The sequence below is a fragment of the Aquila chrysaetos genome, chromosome 5 (genome assembly GCF_900496995.4).
Source record: "Aquila chrysaetos chrysaetos chromosome 5, bAquChr1.4, whole genome shotgun sequence".
In the NCBI taxonomy this organism is placed as follows: Eukaryota; Metazoa; Chordata; class Aves; order Accipitriformes; family Accipitridae; genus Aquila; species Aquila chrysaetos.
In genome coordinates this window covers 963,373-975,966 of record NC_044008.1, presented here as the reverse complement: position 1 = coordinate 975,966, position 12,594 = coordinate 963,373, and the positions used below count along the sequence as shown (strand labels likewise).

The 12,594-nt window shown below is 64.7% G+C and overlaps 1 protein-coding gene across 1 annotated transcript in view; it reads right to left on the bottom strand.

Annotated features, from left to right (window-relative positions):
* SND1 (staphylococcal nuclease and tudor domain containing 1) overlaps positions 1–7,187 on the bottom strand; it is a 130,938-nt gene extending 123,751 nt beyond the window's left edge. The window contains exons 1-3 of the mRNA XM_030014964.1: positions 7,036–7,187; positions 2,383–2,532; positions 995–1,115 (exon numbers count right to left, since the gene is read on the bottom strand). Coding sequence (XP_029870824.1) covers positions 995–1,115; positions 2,383–2,532; positions 7,036–7,110 — 346 coding nt within the window. The 5' untranslated portion in view covers positions 7,111–7,187. The remainder of the gene's footprint in view (positions 1–994; positions 1,116–2,382; positions 2,533–7,035) is intronic.
* Positions 7,188–12,594: the final 5,407 nt, after the last annotated feature.

The following is a 12,594-nucleotide window of genomic DNA, read 5'->3' as shown; positions in this document are numbered from 1 at the left end:
GTCTGTGGTGGTGAGCAAGTCCCGGCCGTTTGCTGTTCGAGTCAACCTCCCGCTTCCACCACAGGAAAGGCTCCGAGTGCTGCAGCGATGCCGGGGAGCGTATTTGGAGACAAGGACTGCCTCACGGCACCTGCTCACCCTCTCACCTTCCGCTTCTTGAAACCCGAGGACATGAGAAGTCCAACCAGGAGCTAAGCCCAGCAGAGCAGAGCAGTCCAGAAGCTGGCAGCAGGATGCGGCCACCTCTAAGGCACTTTCACCATTACTCTCACCAGACCAGGTGATGGCTGAGAGCTAACCGTGAGGAGCAAGAGCCCAAAAGCTCATCCACCAGCACGGCTGGAACCAAAAATCGGCCAGGGCTGTTGGCAGAGGGGACGCAGCACCCAACAGAGTGCAGTCCAGTGTCATGCTCACCATGAAAGGGGACTTAACCAGAGCCAAAGCCCACCTGCACAAGCACCAAAAAAGCTGCCTGCCCCAAGCTACTCTGAGCCCCGGAGAGTGCTGCCTGCAGGCATCATGCAGCATTTGGGCTGAGTGGCTAGGCCAGGTTTTGCTCCCAGCGCTCCGCCGCATCCTCAGGGGCCACAGGTAAGCCAATTCCTTTTAGGAGACTTCAATCAGCCAGAGATAAGAAGAGATTTATAATGACAAAAAGGATGGCAAGGGGTAACCTGTGGGAATTCGCCTAATGCCATGGCTTGCGTCCACGTGCTGTGGTGCATCAACCAGCAACTGCAGCTCCAGAGAGCGCAGCCGTACTCCGGCTCTGCACAACCCTACGGGCAGCCGGGACCGCTGCCGGCCATCATTCCCCTCCAAAAGCTGGAGCTCCATGGAAAACCGGACATGCATCCTTCTGCTGCCAACACCGCATCCCAACCCACCCTCTCAGATAGTAGCTCCGGCTGCGAGCGCCGCGCGCTCCGCAAACCTCGCTGCGCGCTCCCCGCCAGCTCTTTAGGTGCCCAACGGAGCCCTTTGCACTCACCTTTGCCCAGGTACACCATCCCGTACTCCCGGCCCTGCGGGGTCTTGTACTCCACGGTAAAGCAGACCTCCTTCCCGATCAGCTTCTTCCGCAGGAACTCGCGAGCCGGGAACCCCCAGGGCTGGAGAGAAAGAAGTTGAGGTGAGACGATGGGTCAAACACAGCCGGGAAAGCCCACCTCCCCACCCCGGGGGACTCGTGCTCTCCTCCACATGTGCTGCATTAGCCCAGGACCGCACTGGAGGCTGTTTGCAGCCCACGAGCTTGCAGAGGAATCGACCCTGTTACTCTGCAGGAGAAACACCTCCACTCTTCCTCTCCGTCCTCCCAAAAGGGGTCACGGTTGGTTTTCCAGCCGGCCTCGTGCTCCCCAAGCACAGCCAGACCCATCTGGCTGAGCCCAGGAAAGCTCCTGGGGCAGAAGGAGCCGGGCTGGAGCTGGGTGACGCAGGGGGCTGGACCAGCCCCAGCTCCCAGGGACGCGGCGGGGGGCTCCTCCGGCTCCTGCCCATGGCGAAGGAGCAGAGCGGGACCGGCCGCAGCGGCCGGGAGAAGCGGGCTCTCGCATCCCGCCCGGCACCTCCCTGCACCGAGGCAGGAACGCACCGGAGCCCCGGCGAGCTCAGCCCCACTCCACCGCAGCGGGTGGGTGGGGAACGCGGTCCGGAGGAGAGAACATGACGTGCTCATAAACAATTAGCAAACCTGACAGGCATAATTTTTTAAAAGAGTGACATTTAAAGGCTGAAGCAGTGTTTGGAAGACAAACTCCCCAAGGAGAGCAATTAGCCGCCAGCGCTCTGCGCCACCCCCGGGGCTGGGAGGATGGGTGGCCGCGGCTGGGCTCCCTCTGACAGAAACCCGCTGCTCCCAACCGCTGCCGGCACAGGCAGCCCTGCCTGCACCAAGCAATGCCCCCGTTGCCTCCTGTGCCCCCGGAGCAGGTAAAGCCCCGCAGAGGAAGCCTGGAGGGACCACCGGCTTCCCCTGGTCCCGCAGACCCTGCCCAGCCGTGCCTGGTCCTCACCAGCAGACGATGCCCGCCCCGTCCTGGCCATGTTTATGACCGTAACAGGGTGAGGAAGAAGAAATCCGCCCCAAAATCCACACTGGGGGGCTGGAGCAGGGAAAGGATCCCTTAAAGGATGATTGAAGAGACTGTTTCATCCTGTAGCAACGCTGGCAAGGAGGGAGCTGTCTGAGCCCCACGGGACGGCAGCAGCAGGTCTGGGAACGGGCAACGTTCCTTGTGATGGGCGAGCCGAGGGTGCTGTGGTCTGCAGAGCTGGGCCAGCAGCCTGGAGACCCCCCCCCACACCCCATCCACCTCAACCCACGACCCTTGGGACAGGGGGGGCTGCGCGGCACCGCTCGCGGGGGGCACCCACCTCGTCCGGGGTGTCCTTGGCATCCGGCTGGCCCGCGGCGGCACGGCGGGCGAGGTTCCCGGCGCGGATGTTGCTGAGGTTGATCTGGCGCTCGGGGGGGGGCCCGCCTCGGGGTTGCCCGCGGACGATGATGGCACAGCCCGACAGCACCTGCGGGGAGGCAGAGGGGTTACGGGGGTCCCCCGGCCCCGGCGGCAGCAGCCGGCAAAGGAGAGCAAGGAAGGCAAGAAGGGACGGAGCTGAGCACACAGGCAGGTGACGCTGTGCGGACAGACAGACTTCCAGGGATGGATCCTGCCCCAGGTAGGACATGGGAAACTCGGCACCACAGGACACAATTTCTCACGGGCCCGGCAGAGTCAGGAGCTGCCCCGGGTTTTCTGCTCGGGGATGCAGGACGGTGCCAAGCTCCGCACCCTGCGCCTTCACAGCGGTACCTCCCAAAGATCCCATCCCCTCCTTCGGAGCGCAGCACAACTGAACGCAGGGTGATCCCAGCATGGCAGATAACACAAAGTACTTGGCAGATCGGGATTTTACTCCCGGTGCTGACAGACGGGTCAGATGAGCCCAACTGGGCCATCTCCCCAGGCTGCTTTGGCTGCTGAGCGCTCCGAGCCAGGAGCACCACTGTGCTGGGCAGCCCCATCCCATCCCATCCCATTCCACCCACCTCCCGGGGCTCCGGCAGCCCCATCGCTCCCCGCTGCAGCAGCAGGACCCCCGCATTTGGGAGGGCACCGTGCCCACAGCACCCCGAGGGGCTCCGCGCAGCTGCCGGCACGGCACAGGAGGATGCAGGCAGGGAAAAGCTGGCACCGGTGCTGCCCCGGGGCAGTCTCCCAGGACAGGGCACGCAGAGGGGGAACGTGCCTGCGGCCAGCCGGCCCAGAGGGATGCCGCTCTCCGCACGAGGGCTTTAACCACCTGGGCTGCTCGGCACGGTCTCGGCGAGGCTTGCAGGAGCGTTGGGCGAGGACCACGCTCAGAGCGGATGCTTCTACCTACCGTGATGCTAAGACCTTTACCGGGGGATCTGACCCGCTGGGAGCGAAGGGGCCGCGGGCACCGGCGATGGGCTGGCCGCACGCACCCTGCGCCCATGGGCGGTAACCTCAGCCAAGCAACTGCATCGAGGTTGGAAAAATAAACCCGTACGGAAAAAACTGCTGGGAGAATCCCCAGAAATGAGAGAGACCAAAACTGGACCTCTCCTTCTCGCACCCAACTCAATTCCAGTAAGCGGCATCACCCCGCCCTGCAAAAACCCCCAGGTTTCTCAATGGCTCTGTCCCCACACAAGACCCCAAGCCACCCACCCGCCAGCCACGGTGTCGGCAGGGCCGGCTCCGGCCGCCAAGCCAGGCTCCCGGCCAGGCAGAGCGAGCGTGCCGAGGATCACCCTGTTCCCGTTTTAATCGGCATCGGCTCCCTGCAGGCGGGATTGATGTTGCCGAAGTGCTCGCAGAAAACCTCCGGGTTGGATTTCAGCATGCGCCCTGGCTTGCTGCCCACCCGAAATCCCCACGGATGCTCACGGCGCATCCCAAAGCCAGAGGACTCGTACCCTGTTACAGGAGCCAGCCCGGCCCAGCGCCAGGGACACCGGCTCACACCGCGCCTCACCGAAACAAGCCCTGTCACACCGACCCCGAGGGTCTGGTCGTACCACAGCATCACGCTTGTTGCCCCACGCCACCTCTTGCGCGCCCGTGCCCACAGCAGAGACCGGTACGCTGCTCGAGCTGCTGGGAATCGAGCTTCAAATTAAGCCTGAGCTGCACACAGAGCAAACTCCTGGCAAAGGCTCAGTGCTCGATACTTAAGGACTTAGAGGTTTCATCGCTGTAATTAACCTTAATCTTTAATTTATAGGGCATGGGGAAATAAGTCAGATGCTGCAACTGTTTTATCCAATTACCAATACAAACCCTGGATCCCGGGAAGGGGACAGGTTTGTTAGCGGAGCTGCTCTGTGCTCCGTGGGTGCATGCAGTGCTTTAGGGTGGGCATGCCACCCCCAGCACCGGACCACCCCGTGTCCCCGTCCCTGCCCATGGAGCAGCCACACACAACTTTACGGGCAGCAACTTCTGGCCAGGCTCCGACAGCAGTGGGACTGGGAGACCATGCCAGCACCCGAGCTTCACCCCCCACCAAAGCAGCGTGCCAGCCCAAGCCGTGCTCCTCCTTGTTGGCAAAATTCAGCCCAGGCACCTCATCGGAGAAAGCTGGGTTTAAACCAGGCTTAAACCAGGCTGCAAAAGCTGTAGTTAGTGCAGGCTGAGCCGAGAGAGTGACGGATGTGCCAAGGCCAGGGCACGGCACAGGGACACGAGCAGGATGGACCCGGTTCCCACCGCAGAGGCAACCCCACGCGTGGGAGAGGACAGCACCGGGGTCCTGCCGGCACAGCCGCCGGCTAGACCGTCACATCCAGAGCTGCACCTGCGGGGCACAAAGGGTTAACAGCCATCGCAGGAATGGGAAGGATGGTGAGAGGCAAAGGCAGGGTCCCCAGGCAGGGTCCCCAGGCGCTGGCAAGGAGAGGGGCAGCCCCCAGCTTTACCTGGAGACTCACCAACGCGGGGTCCCAGCTCAGCCCCGAGCCGGGGGCCCCCGTGCCACGCTGCGCCGCACCTCTCCGCTGGGACTCTGCGTCCTCCCCCAGCTCCTCAAGCCCCCCAAAAACCCCATGGGGCAGAACCTCAGCCGGGCTCGCGGTGCCTCTTCCAGGCGGGGGGGGGGGGGGCCCTGACCCCCATTGCCTCCCTGCTCCCCCGTCCTGCTCTGCTGCGCCAGGACGAGCTCCCTCTCTGCTCCCAAACCCCGCAGTCCCACTGTGATTTCACAGGAAACGTGCATCGGGAAAGTGCAGCAAAAAAAAAAACAACAAAAAAAACCTTCCAAGTTCAAAAAGTTGTGATGGGAACCGTGGCGCAGCAGGTGGCCGGCACCACTCTGACTGGCCCCGGCAACTCCTGGTTCCGCGGCACCACCATGAAGCAGAGCAGCGACCGCAGAGAGCCAGGGACCCCCCCCCACCTCTCCAGGGTGCCTCCTGGGCAGGGATTTTGGGCTGCCTGCCCCGGGAAGGGAAGGGGGACCATGGGGCACACTCCAGGCACCAGCACCCACCCCACCCCCAGGCATAGGGGGGGGTGCGTGTGGCCCCCAGGAGCCAGTGCCCACCGTGCATGGCTGCCTCGCGGCCAGCAGACACCAACCATCCCGCCCAAAATCACACTACGGATCTGTGTCCCCACAGACGGAGCCGGGACAGCACGACCAGCCAGGTGAGTTTTTTTTCCCTGAGCATCCCAAAAATCGGCTCGTTGGGCATGAGACAGCACAGGGTGGCGGGAACGGTTCCCCACGCCGCCGGTGAGCTAAAGCAGTGTCCCCAAACCTCCAGCATCCCCAAACCCGTCCCCACCGCCGTAATGGGCTCCGGCGTGACGTGGTGCCCCGAGCAAAGGTCTCGTTCGGAAGGCAGCGGGTCACCTGCAACCTCAAGAAAAAACTGTATTTGGGCACAAGAAAAACCACCGTTTGGGCAACAGGGTGACAAGGCACGGTGACGAGCGGCCCACGGGCTCCAAGGCAGGAGCCGGGACAGCGCTGGCACACGAGCCCGGCTCGACGCCGACACGTGGAGAAGGGGGGGGTCGGATCCAACCAAGCCGGTTGCCGCAAGCAGCACGGCCGGTGACAGCAGCCACTGGGGTGGGGTGGCCAAATCCTCACCGGGGTGTGGGGGGGACACACGGCAGGTGACGGGGTGATGCAGAACAGGCACCGGGAGGGAACACGAGGACCCGATCCCAGCGGCAGCTGCCGGACCCTGACCTTCGCCCTCCAGGTCTCCGCTGCCGGCACACGTGGGGATCCGACACGGCTGGAGGGGGGGGGGGGGGGTCGGGGACCCCGTCCCACCGCTCCTTCCCGGGGGGGGGGACACCGGCGGCAGCGTGAGAATAAGAGGAGGGAGAGGAGCAGGTGGGGGACCCCGAGGGACGCCCCAGCCGGCGGTGGGGTGTCCCCACGGGAGACGGGGTGCCACGGGGCTGCCGCCCACGCCGCCGGGGTATCCCGAGTTTCCTCGGGGGGTTCGGGGCCGGTAGCGGAGCGGGACCACCGGCTCCCGGTCAGCCCCGGCAGATACCGGGGGAATCGAAAGCTCTTCCTGCCCCATCCCAACAGCGGGGGTCGACAGCCGGGGCGGCGGGGCCCTACGGCCACCGGGGCAGCCTCGCTCCCCGGTCCCAGGACCGGGGGGGGGGGGGGGGGGTGTGCAGTGAGGGGTCCCCGGGCCGCCGCGGGGGGATGGACGGGCAGTAGCTGCTGCGGAGCAGGCACCGGGGACCGAGCACCGGCGTGGCGGGGGGGGGGGCCAGGGCCGGTCCGGAGCGTCGGGCAGGCTGCACGGGGAAGGGGCCCGGGGGCACCGGAAGGCGTGGGGGAGGCCGGGGCCCGGGGATAGATAGAGCGCGAAGCTCCGGGAATGGAGGCGGCGAGCGGAAGGGGGGCGGTGGGGGGGGGGGTCCCGGGCACCGTAGGGAGCTGCATAGGGGGTGGGGGTGCCGGTTAACCGGGAGGGAAGTGGGGGGGGGATATCCCGGGTACCGGAGGGGTCTGCGGCAGAGCCCTTACCATCTTGACGATGCCGCGCTGGACGGCGAGGGGCGGCGCGGAGCCGCCCTGCCCGGGGGGGGCCGCGGAGGCCATGGCGGGGCGGGGGCGGCGGACGGGGCGATCGCGGAGGGAGCGGACGGGGCCCGGTGCGAGCGCGGAAGGGAGCCGAGGGGCGGGGCGGCGGCGGGAGGTAAAGGGAAGGGGGGGGGGGTGTGTGGAGGCGGGGGTTTCCCGCCGCCCCGCCCCGTCGCCCGGCCGACGGCCAACGGGAGGCCGGCCCCGCCGTCCGCTCCGCCCCCTCCCCGCCGCTCGCCGGCCAATGGCGCCGCGGCAGCGGCCCGAGACGCCGCCGCGGGGGGGTGACGTCACGGGAGGCCCCGCCCCTCCTCGTCCCTCCCCTCCGCCCGGCGGAGAGAGGGGAGCGGGGAGGGGGGGGAGGCGGGACTTCCGGGGCACGCGGCGCCAGGGACACGTCGGCAAAGGGCCGCCCGGGCTCCCACGTGGCCTCCTGCCGCGCCGGGGGCGGGGCCGGGCGGGGTCACGCCCCTTTTGCGTCACCACCCCACCCCACCCCACCCTTCTCCCTCCGCGCCCGTGCAGCGCCGAGCACCGGCGGCACCAACGGGACCCGCCAGCCCCCCCCCGGCCCCGGGCGGGGAGAAAGGGGTCCCGGGGGGGCTTCCCCCCCACCCCGGCTCCCCCAGCACCACCGCCCGTGCTCCCGAGCAGCGGTTTTGGGGAGAAAAGGGGAGGAGAAGGGGGGACACCCCCCCCCCCCCCGCACCCGCCCTCCCTGCTCGGCCGCTGCCGCAGGGGTGATTCTGGCCGGTGTCGGGGTGGGCAGCGGCACGGCGGGTCCTTGCTGCCCCGTGGGTCGGCCCCAAGGGCACCCCCCACTCCTCCCGCTCTGCTGCCCCACGGAGACACCCCCCCACCCGGCCTACCCGGGGGCTGCTGGGGGGTCACCGGCACCGGGAGGCGAGGTCTGTCTCTCCCCAGTGGCCTCGACCACTCGAGGTCACCCGTCATCATCGTCGTGTCGTGGCAGCGGGGACTTGCAGTCTGGATGCGGCGCCGGGGTGTCCTCCGGCACGGTGCGGCCGCCCTTCTCCACGGAGGGGGCTGTGGGTACAAACTTCACATCTTCGGGTGACCCCAAATCCCCCCTGCAAGCCCAGCCTGGAGCAGAAGGACCCGGGGAGCAAGCGCGGGGCTGGGACCCGGGGTCACTCCTGCTCGGGCACGGCATCCAAGCAGGCGGCTCCAGCAAGCGACCGGCCAGCCGGTGGTTCATGCACGGACAAGGACTCTGCCCCGCCTGGGAGGCGATTCAGGATGCCCCTGGTGCTTACCCGGCCGGAGACGCCATCCGTGGCTGTCCCATTCCCCAGCAGCACCTCTGCCCTCAGCACGCCCTTCAGTAGCAGCCCTGCGGCGTGCCCCTCACCGCGGTGCCAGGGCACGGTGTGGGCCAGGTCCAGCTCCTCGCACCCTGCCGCAGCCGCTGCTCAGCTCGGCACTCGCCTCTGCCAGCTCAGAAACTGCCAGCCTGGTACCGAGTCGTGTCATTTGTGGGTGGTAGGAAACAATTATCCTCTTTTTGAGCGGTCACGGAGGGAATCCAGGCAATTGCATCTTTCTGCAATCCCCACTCCGGGGAACGGCAGCGGCACTGCTCTCCAGGCTGGCGGGAGCAGCTGCGGCTGCAGCTGTTGCTGCTGCTGTGACAGTGGTCCCATGTCCCACAGGGCAGCCAGACCCCATTGCACGGGGTACCGAAGCCCCCCCGAGCGTGGGAGGGAGCCCACCCGTGCTCCCCGGCCGCTCCTGCCTTGGAAACAGGGATGCACCGGCGCGTGATGCCGTATGGCACAGACACCGCTGTCGGGGTGCCCTGTCTGGTTCGGCTGCCTCGGCCGGCAGAGAGGCAGCAGGGTCTGCCGGTCCTGGCATTGCCCCCCGCAGCCTGGCCCCCCCCCCCAAGGAAGTGGGTGCACCGAATCCATCAGGGGTCTGCGGCGGGAGGCTGGCTCTTGCCTGCATTTCGGGGCTGTCATGCCCTGCTGGCATCTTCTACCTGTTCAGGGCACATTTTGCAGCCTAAATGTTAACAGTGTTCTTTCCGTGCAGGGTTTGTTTCCAACACGCGAAGCCCAGCAGCAGCGCAGCCTTTGGCCCCTCTGCTGCGGCGTCCTCGGGGTCCTGCTCCGGGGGTTTTGCCCCGACACCGCGCTGCCCTTGCCAACGTCTCCCACCCTGCTTCGGGCCGGTCAGGGAGGGATCCTCCTCCTGGCTCGCTCTCCGCCTGCTGCAGCCCTCCACAGCTTTTAATTTTCTTGCTCTAGCTCGTTTTATGATAACATATTTCTTTGTTTTCTCCCCTTTTCCTTTTTAATACTTCGCACCGTGATTCATGAGCACCAGGGCAAGAGCTCGCCCGTGAAGGGCAGGAAATCATCTCCTCTGCCCCAAAACCTGACAAAGCTGCTCCGTCACCCTGATTTACAGCATTTCTGGGCCCGGTCCTTGCTGTGCTGCTGTCCTGGCTCGCGGCTGCGTCCCACCAGGCTGTGCCAGGGGAGGCGAAGGGGCACGGCGTGTGCTCCAGCACCAGCTCCGGCTCTGATGAAGGCGTCTTCAAGTCCCAAGATTGCCTCTTTTAGCCAGAATATTTTAATAATCATCTTTTTGATAGAAAAGAAAGTTAAAATGTAGGTGGGAATGCTAAGATAAAGTAGGTTTTCTTGGTTGGCTGACTCATCTGGGCTTTTAACTTTCATGTGTGCTTTCTGGAGGAGAAAAGAAAGGATTTTCTTCCAGCCATCCCTGGTGCTCGGTGAGGAACAGGGTCAACTGCTGCAGAAAGCCCAGAAAGACACAAAACAGCCTCAGACACGTAGAAAGGAGCTACAAAGAGGAGGGGAAAGCCGGCGGGATCACTCTGGGGTAACTGAACCGTCCCCAACCTGCTGCAGCACCCAGCTTCGGTACCACTGTGGGATTTGAGGTCCCATCCATCACTGCAGGGTTTCAGTACCACCGTGGGATTTGAGGTCCCATCCATCACTGCAGGGTTTCAGTACCACCATGGGATTTGAGGTCCCATCCATCGCTGCAGGGTCTCTGTACCACCTCGCTGGGCTGCCAACACGGTCAGAAGAGACCCAAGACCCACTCTTGCCAGCACTCAGCTTGGGTGGGAATCAGGGTCCCCAGGGAGCGACCTGCCCTCGTCGCTGCTGCCTGGCCATCCCAATGCTGGTGCAGCTCTGCACTGATGCTCCGGCCCTGCTCCGCACCCCAGGGCTTCCCGGTGCTGTCACCGTGTCCTTCACGTGCCAGGGGGAGCACCCGGGCTGTATTTCGATGCAGAGCCCATCAATATTTCGTGTCAAGCGCTGACATTTTAATACAATGCAGAGTGATGCATTTTGCAAGTAATCGGGCTGGAGGCGGTGCGGCTGAGAAGCGTCCGAGCCCCAGGGCAGCGGTGCCAGCCAGCTGCTGGCACAGCAGCTCAGCACCATGGGTGCCAGAGTGGGGCTGGCCGGCGTGCCGAGGCACGAGGCTGCGGGAAGGGGCCGGTCACTATTCCCAGGCTCCTGCGTGCAAATCCCAGCGGAGCCCCCCGCGGACCCCCAGCAGTGCATGGGCTGGGTGCATCGCTGCGACACTGGGTGCCAGAAGGGACCTGGCTGGGGACCATGCAGCCACACACGGGTGGGCATGGGGTGTGAGCTCCCTGAGGAGCCCCAGGGGTTTCCAGCCTCCTGAGCAAGCCCGTTGGTGGTCTGAAATGCATCCCCTGCAATGCAGGATGAGGCTTGCGGGCACGTACCTGGCTCTTGTAGGAACCGTGGAGGCAAAGGCTGCTCTGCTGCTGGTTAAAGGGGGTCTCCCCCTGCCCCCAGCAGTGCCAGGGGCCCTGTGCTGACCCCCAGCATGACCCTGCAGCGCACCAATTCCCCGTCCAACCCATCAACGCAGCCAGCCATCAGCAGGGCTGGACGTGAGCCTTGTCCTCTACTCCCTCATCTCCCAGGGCCGCTTCTCCCATTAGGGCTTTCCAGTCCGCGCTCATCTCCTCCTGGAAATGCCTGGTGGCTCAAGGTCCCCCATGGCCCTGCCATCCCAGGGGAGCTGCACTTCACCCCCCCAGCCCCATCTCAGAGCATCCCGGCGCTTTGCATGGGACCCCCCTGGTGCCATCATCCTCGTTGGCCAGAGAGCACCCACCGTGGTGGGTGATGCTCAGCCCTTCCCGACCACAACCCCTGGGACCAGCGTGGCAGTGGCTCTCAGCTGGGATGAGGAGGGGGAAAAAACAGTAACTGGGCATCAGAGGACCTTAACGACGTGGTCTCCTCTTGCCGAGGATGGTAAGCAATTCTCAAGCACGCTCCAAAGCCTGTTATCTTGAGCGTCAATACCAGGTGCGCAGCCTTGCGACAGCACTAATGATCTCCTGGTGCTTCATTCGTTTTGCACAGACGGCAGGCGGTCTGCACGGGACGGGGGGCTCTGCCCCTCCCGCTCCCTCTGCCACCAATTGTACCTGGGGAATGAAGCTGCTTGCCAAATGCTGGACAAAACCCCAGGCATGAGCAACGGCCGTTTGCTAGCGAGTGAATATCTTGCTGCTAAAAATCTCATGTAACAATTGCATTCCCAATTCCGCTCCCTCTGTGTCCCTGTTCCCGTGCAGTGTCGATGGCACTATTAATGACTGCAAGCTCTGCTTGCAGAGAGCTGGTCCCCTCCGTCCTCCCAGCTCCTCGTCCCTTGTCCCTGCGGGGTCCCATTTACTCTCCCGTGTCCCTTCCCAGCCACGCGCTCCGAGACCCCAAACCCCAGCACGTTCCCATTTCCTTGCTGCAAGCCCAGGTACCTGATGCCAGCACAGATCTCCCAGTGCAGGGGCCGAGGGGCCATCGCTCCCTGCTCCAGCTCGTTAGCGCTGATGAGCATCACCCATGCTCCTGGGCAGGGAAGCTGCTCATCACTCCCCAGACTGAGGCTGTCTCCAGCCCACTACCAGCTCCCAAAGGAGGAAAAACCTTCCGGACATCTCTGGTGGGATCAAGGATGAGAGTTTGGGAGGGGAACCGGTCCCTAAGTCTCTGTTCAGCCCCGGACCCACTGACAGCGGCTCAGACCCACTGTGCAGAGCTGCTCTGCCCCGAGCCACAGCCGTGCTGGGCAGGGCTGTCTGTCCCCGTTCCTCCCACCAGCACAGCACGGGAGATGTGGGGAGAGAACGTCCCCGAAAGCACGTCCTCAAGGCCCCACTGTCACCCACTTTGCTCTTGGGCTGCATCTCCCCAGGGAGCTCCCCAAGCCCCAGGCAGGTCCCAGGACAGGGCAGGACCCTTGCCCTGGCTCCGTCCTCCAGCTGCTGAGCGTCCTCCAGTTAAACGCCCCAAATCCGGCTGGCAGGGGCACAGAGGAATCTCTTTCCTGGGTAGGGAGAGCTCAGCAATGCCCAGCCGTCTGCAATTATGTTTTATTGTAATTATGGGTTAATGAGCGCTCATCAGAGTTCACGTCTGCCCCGAGAGCTCAGGGTTTGGGGTGACC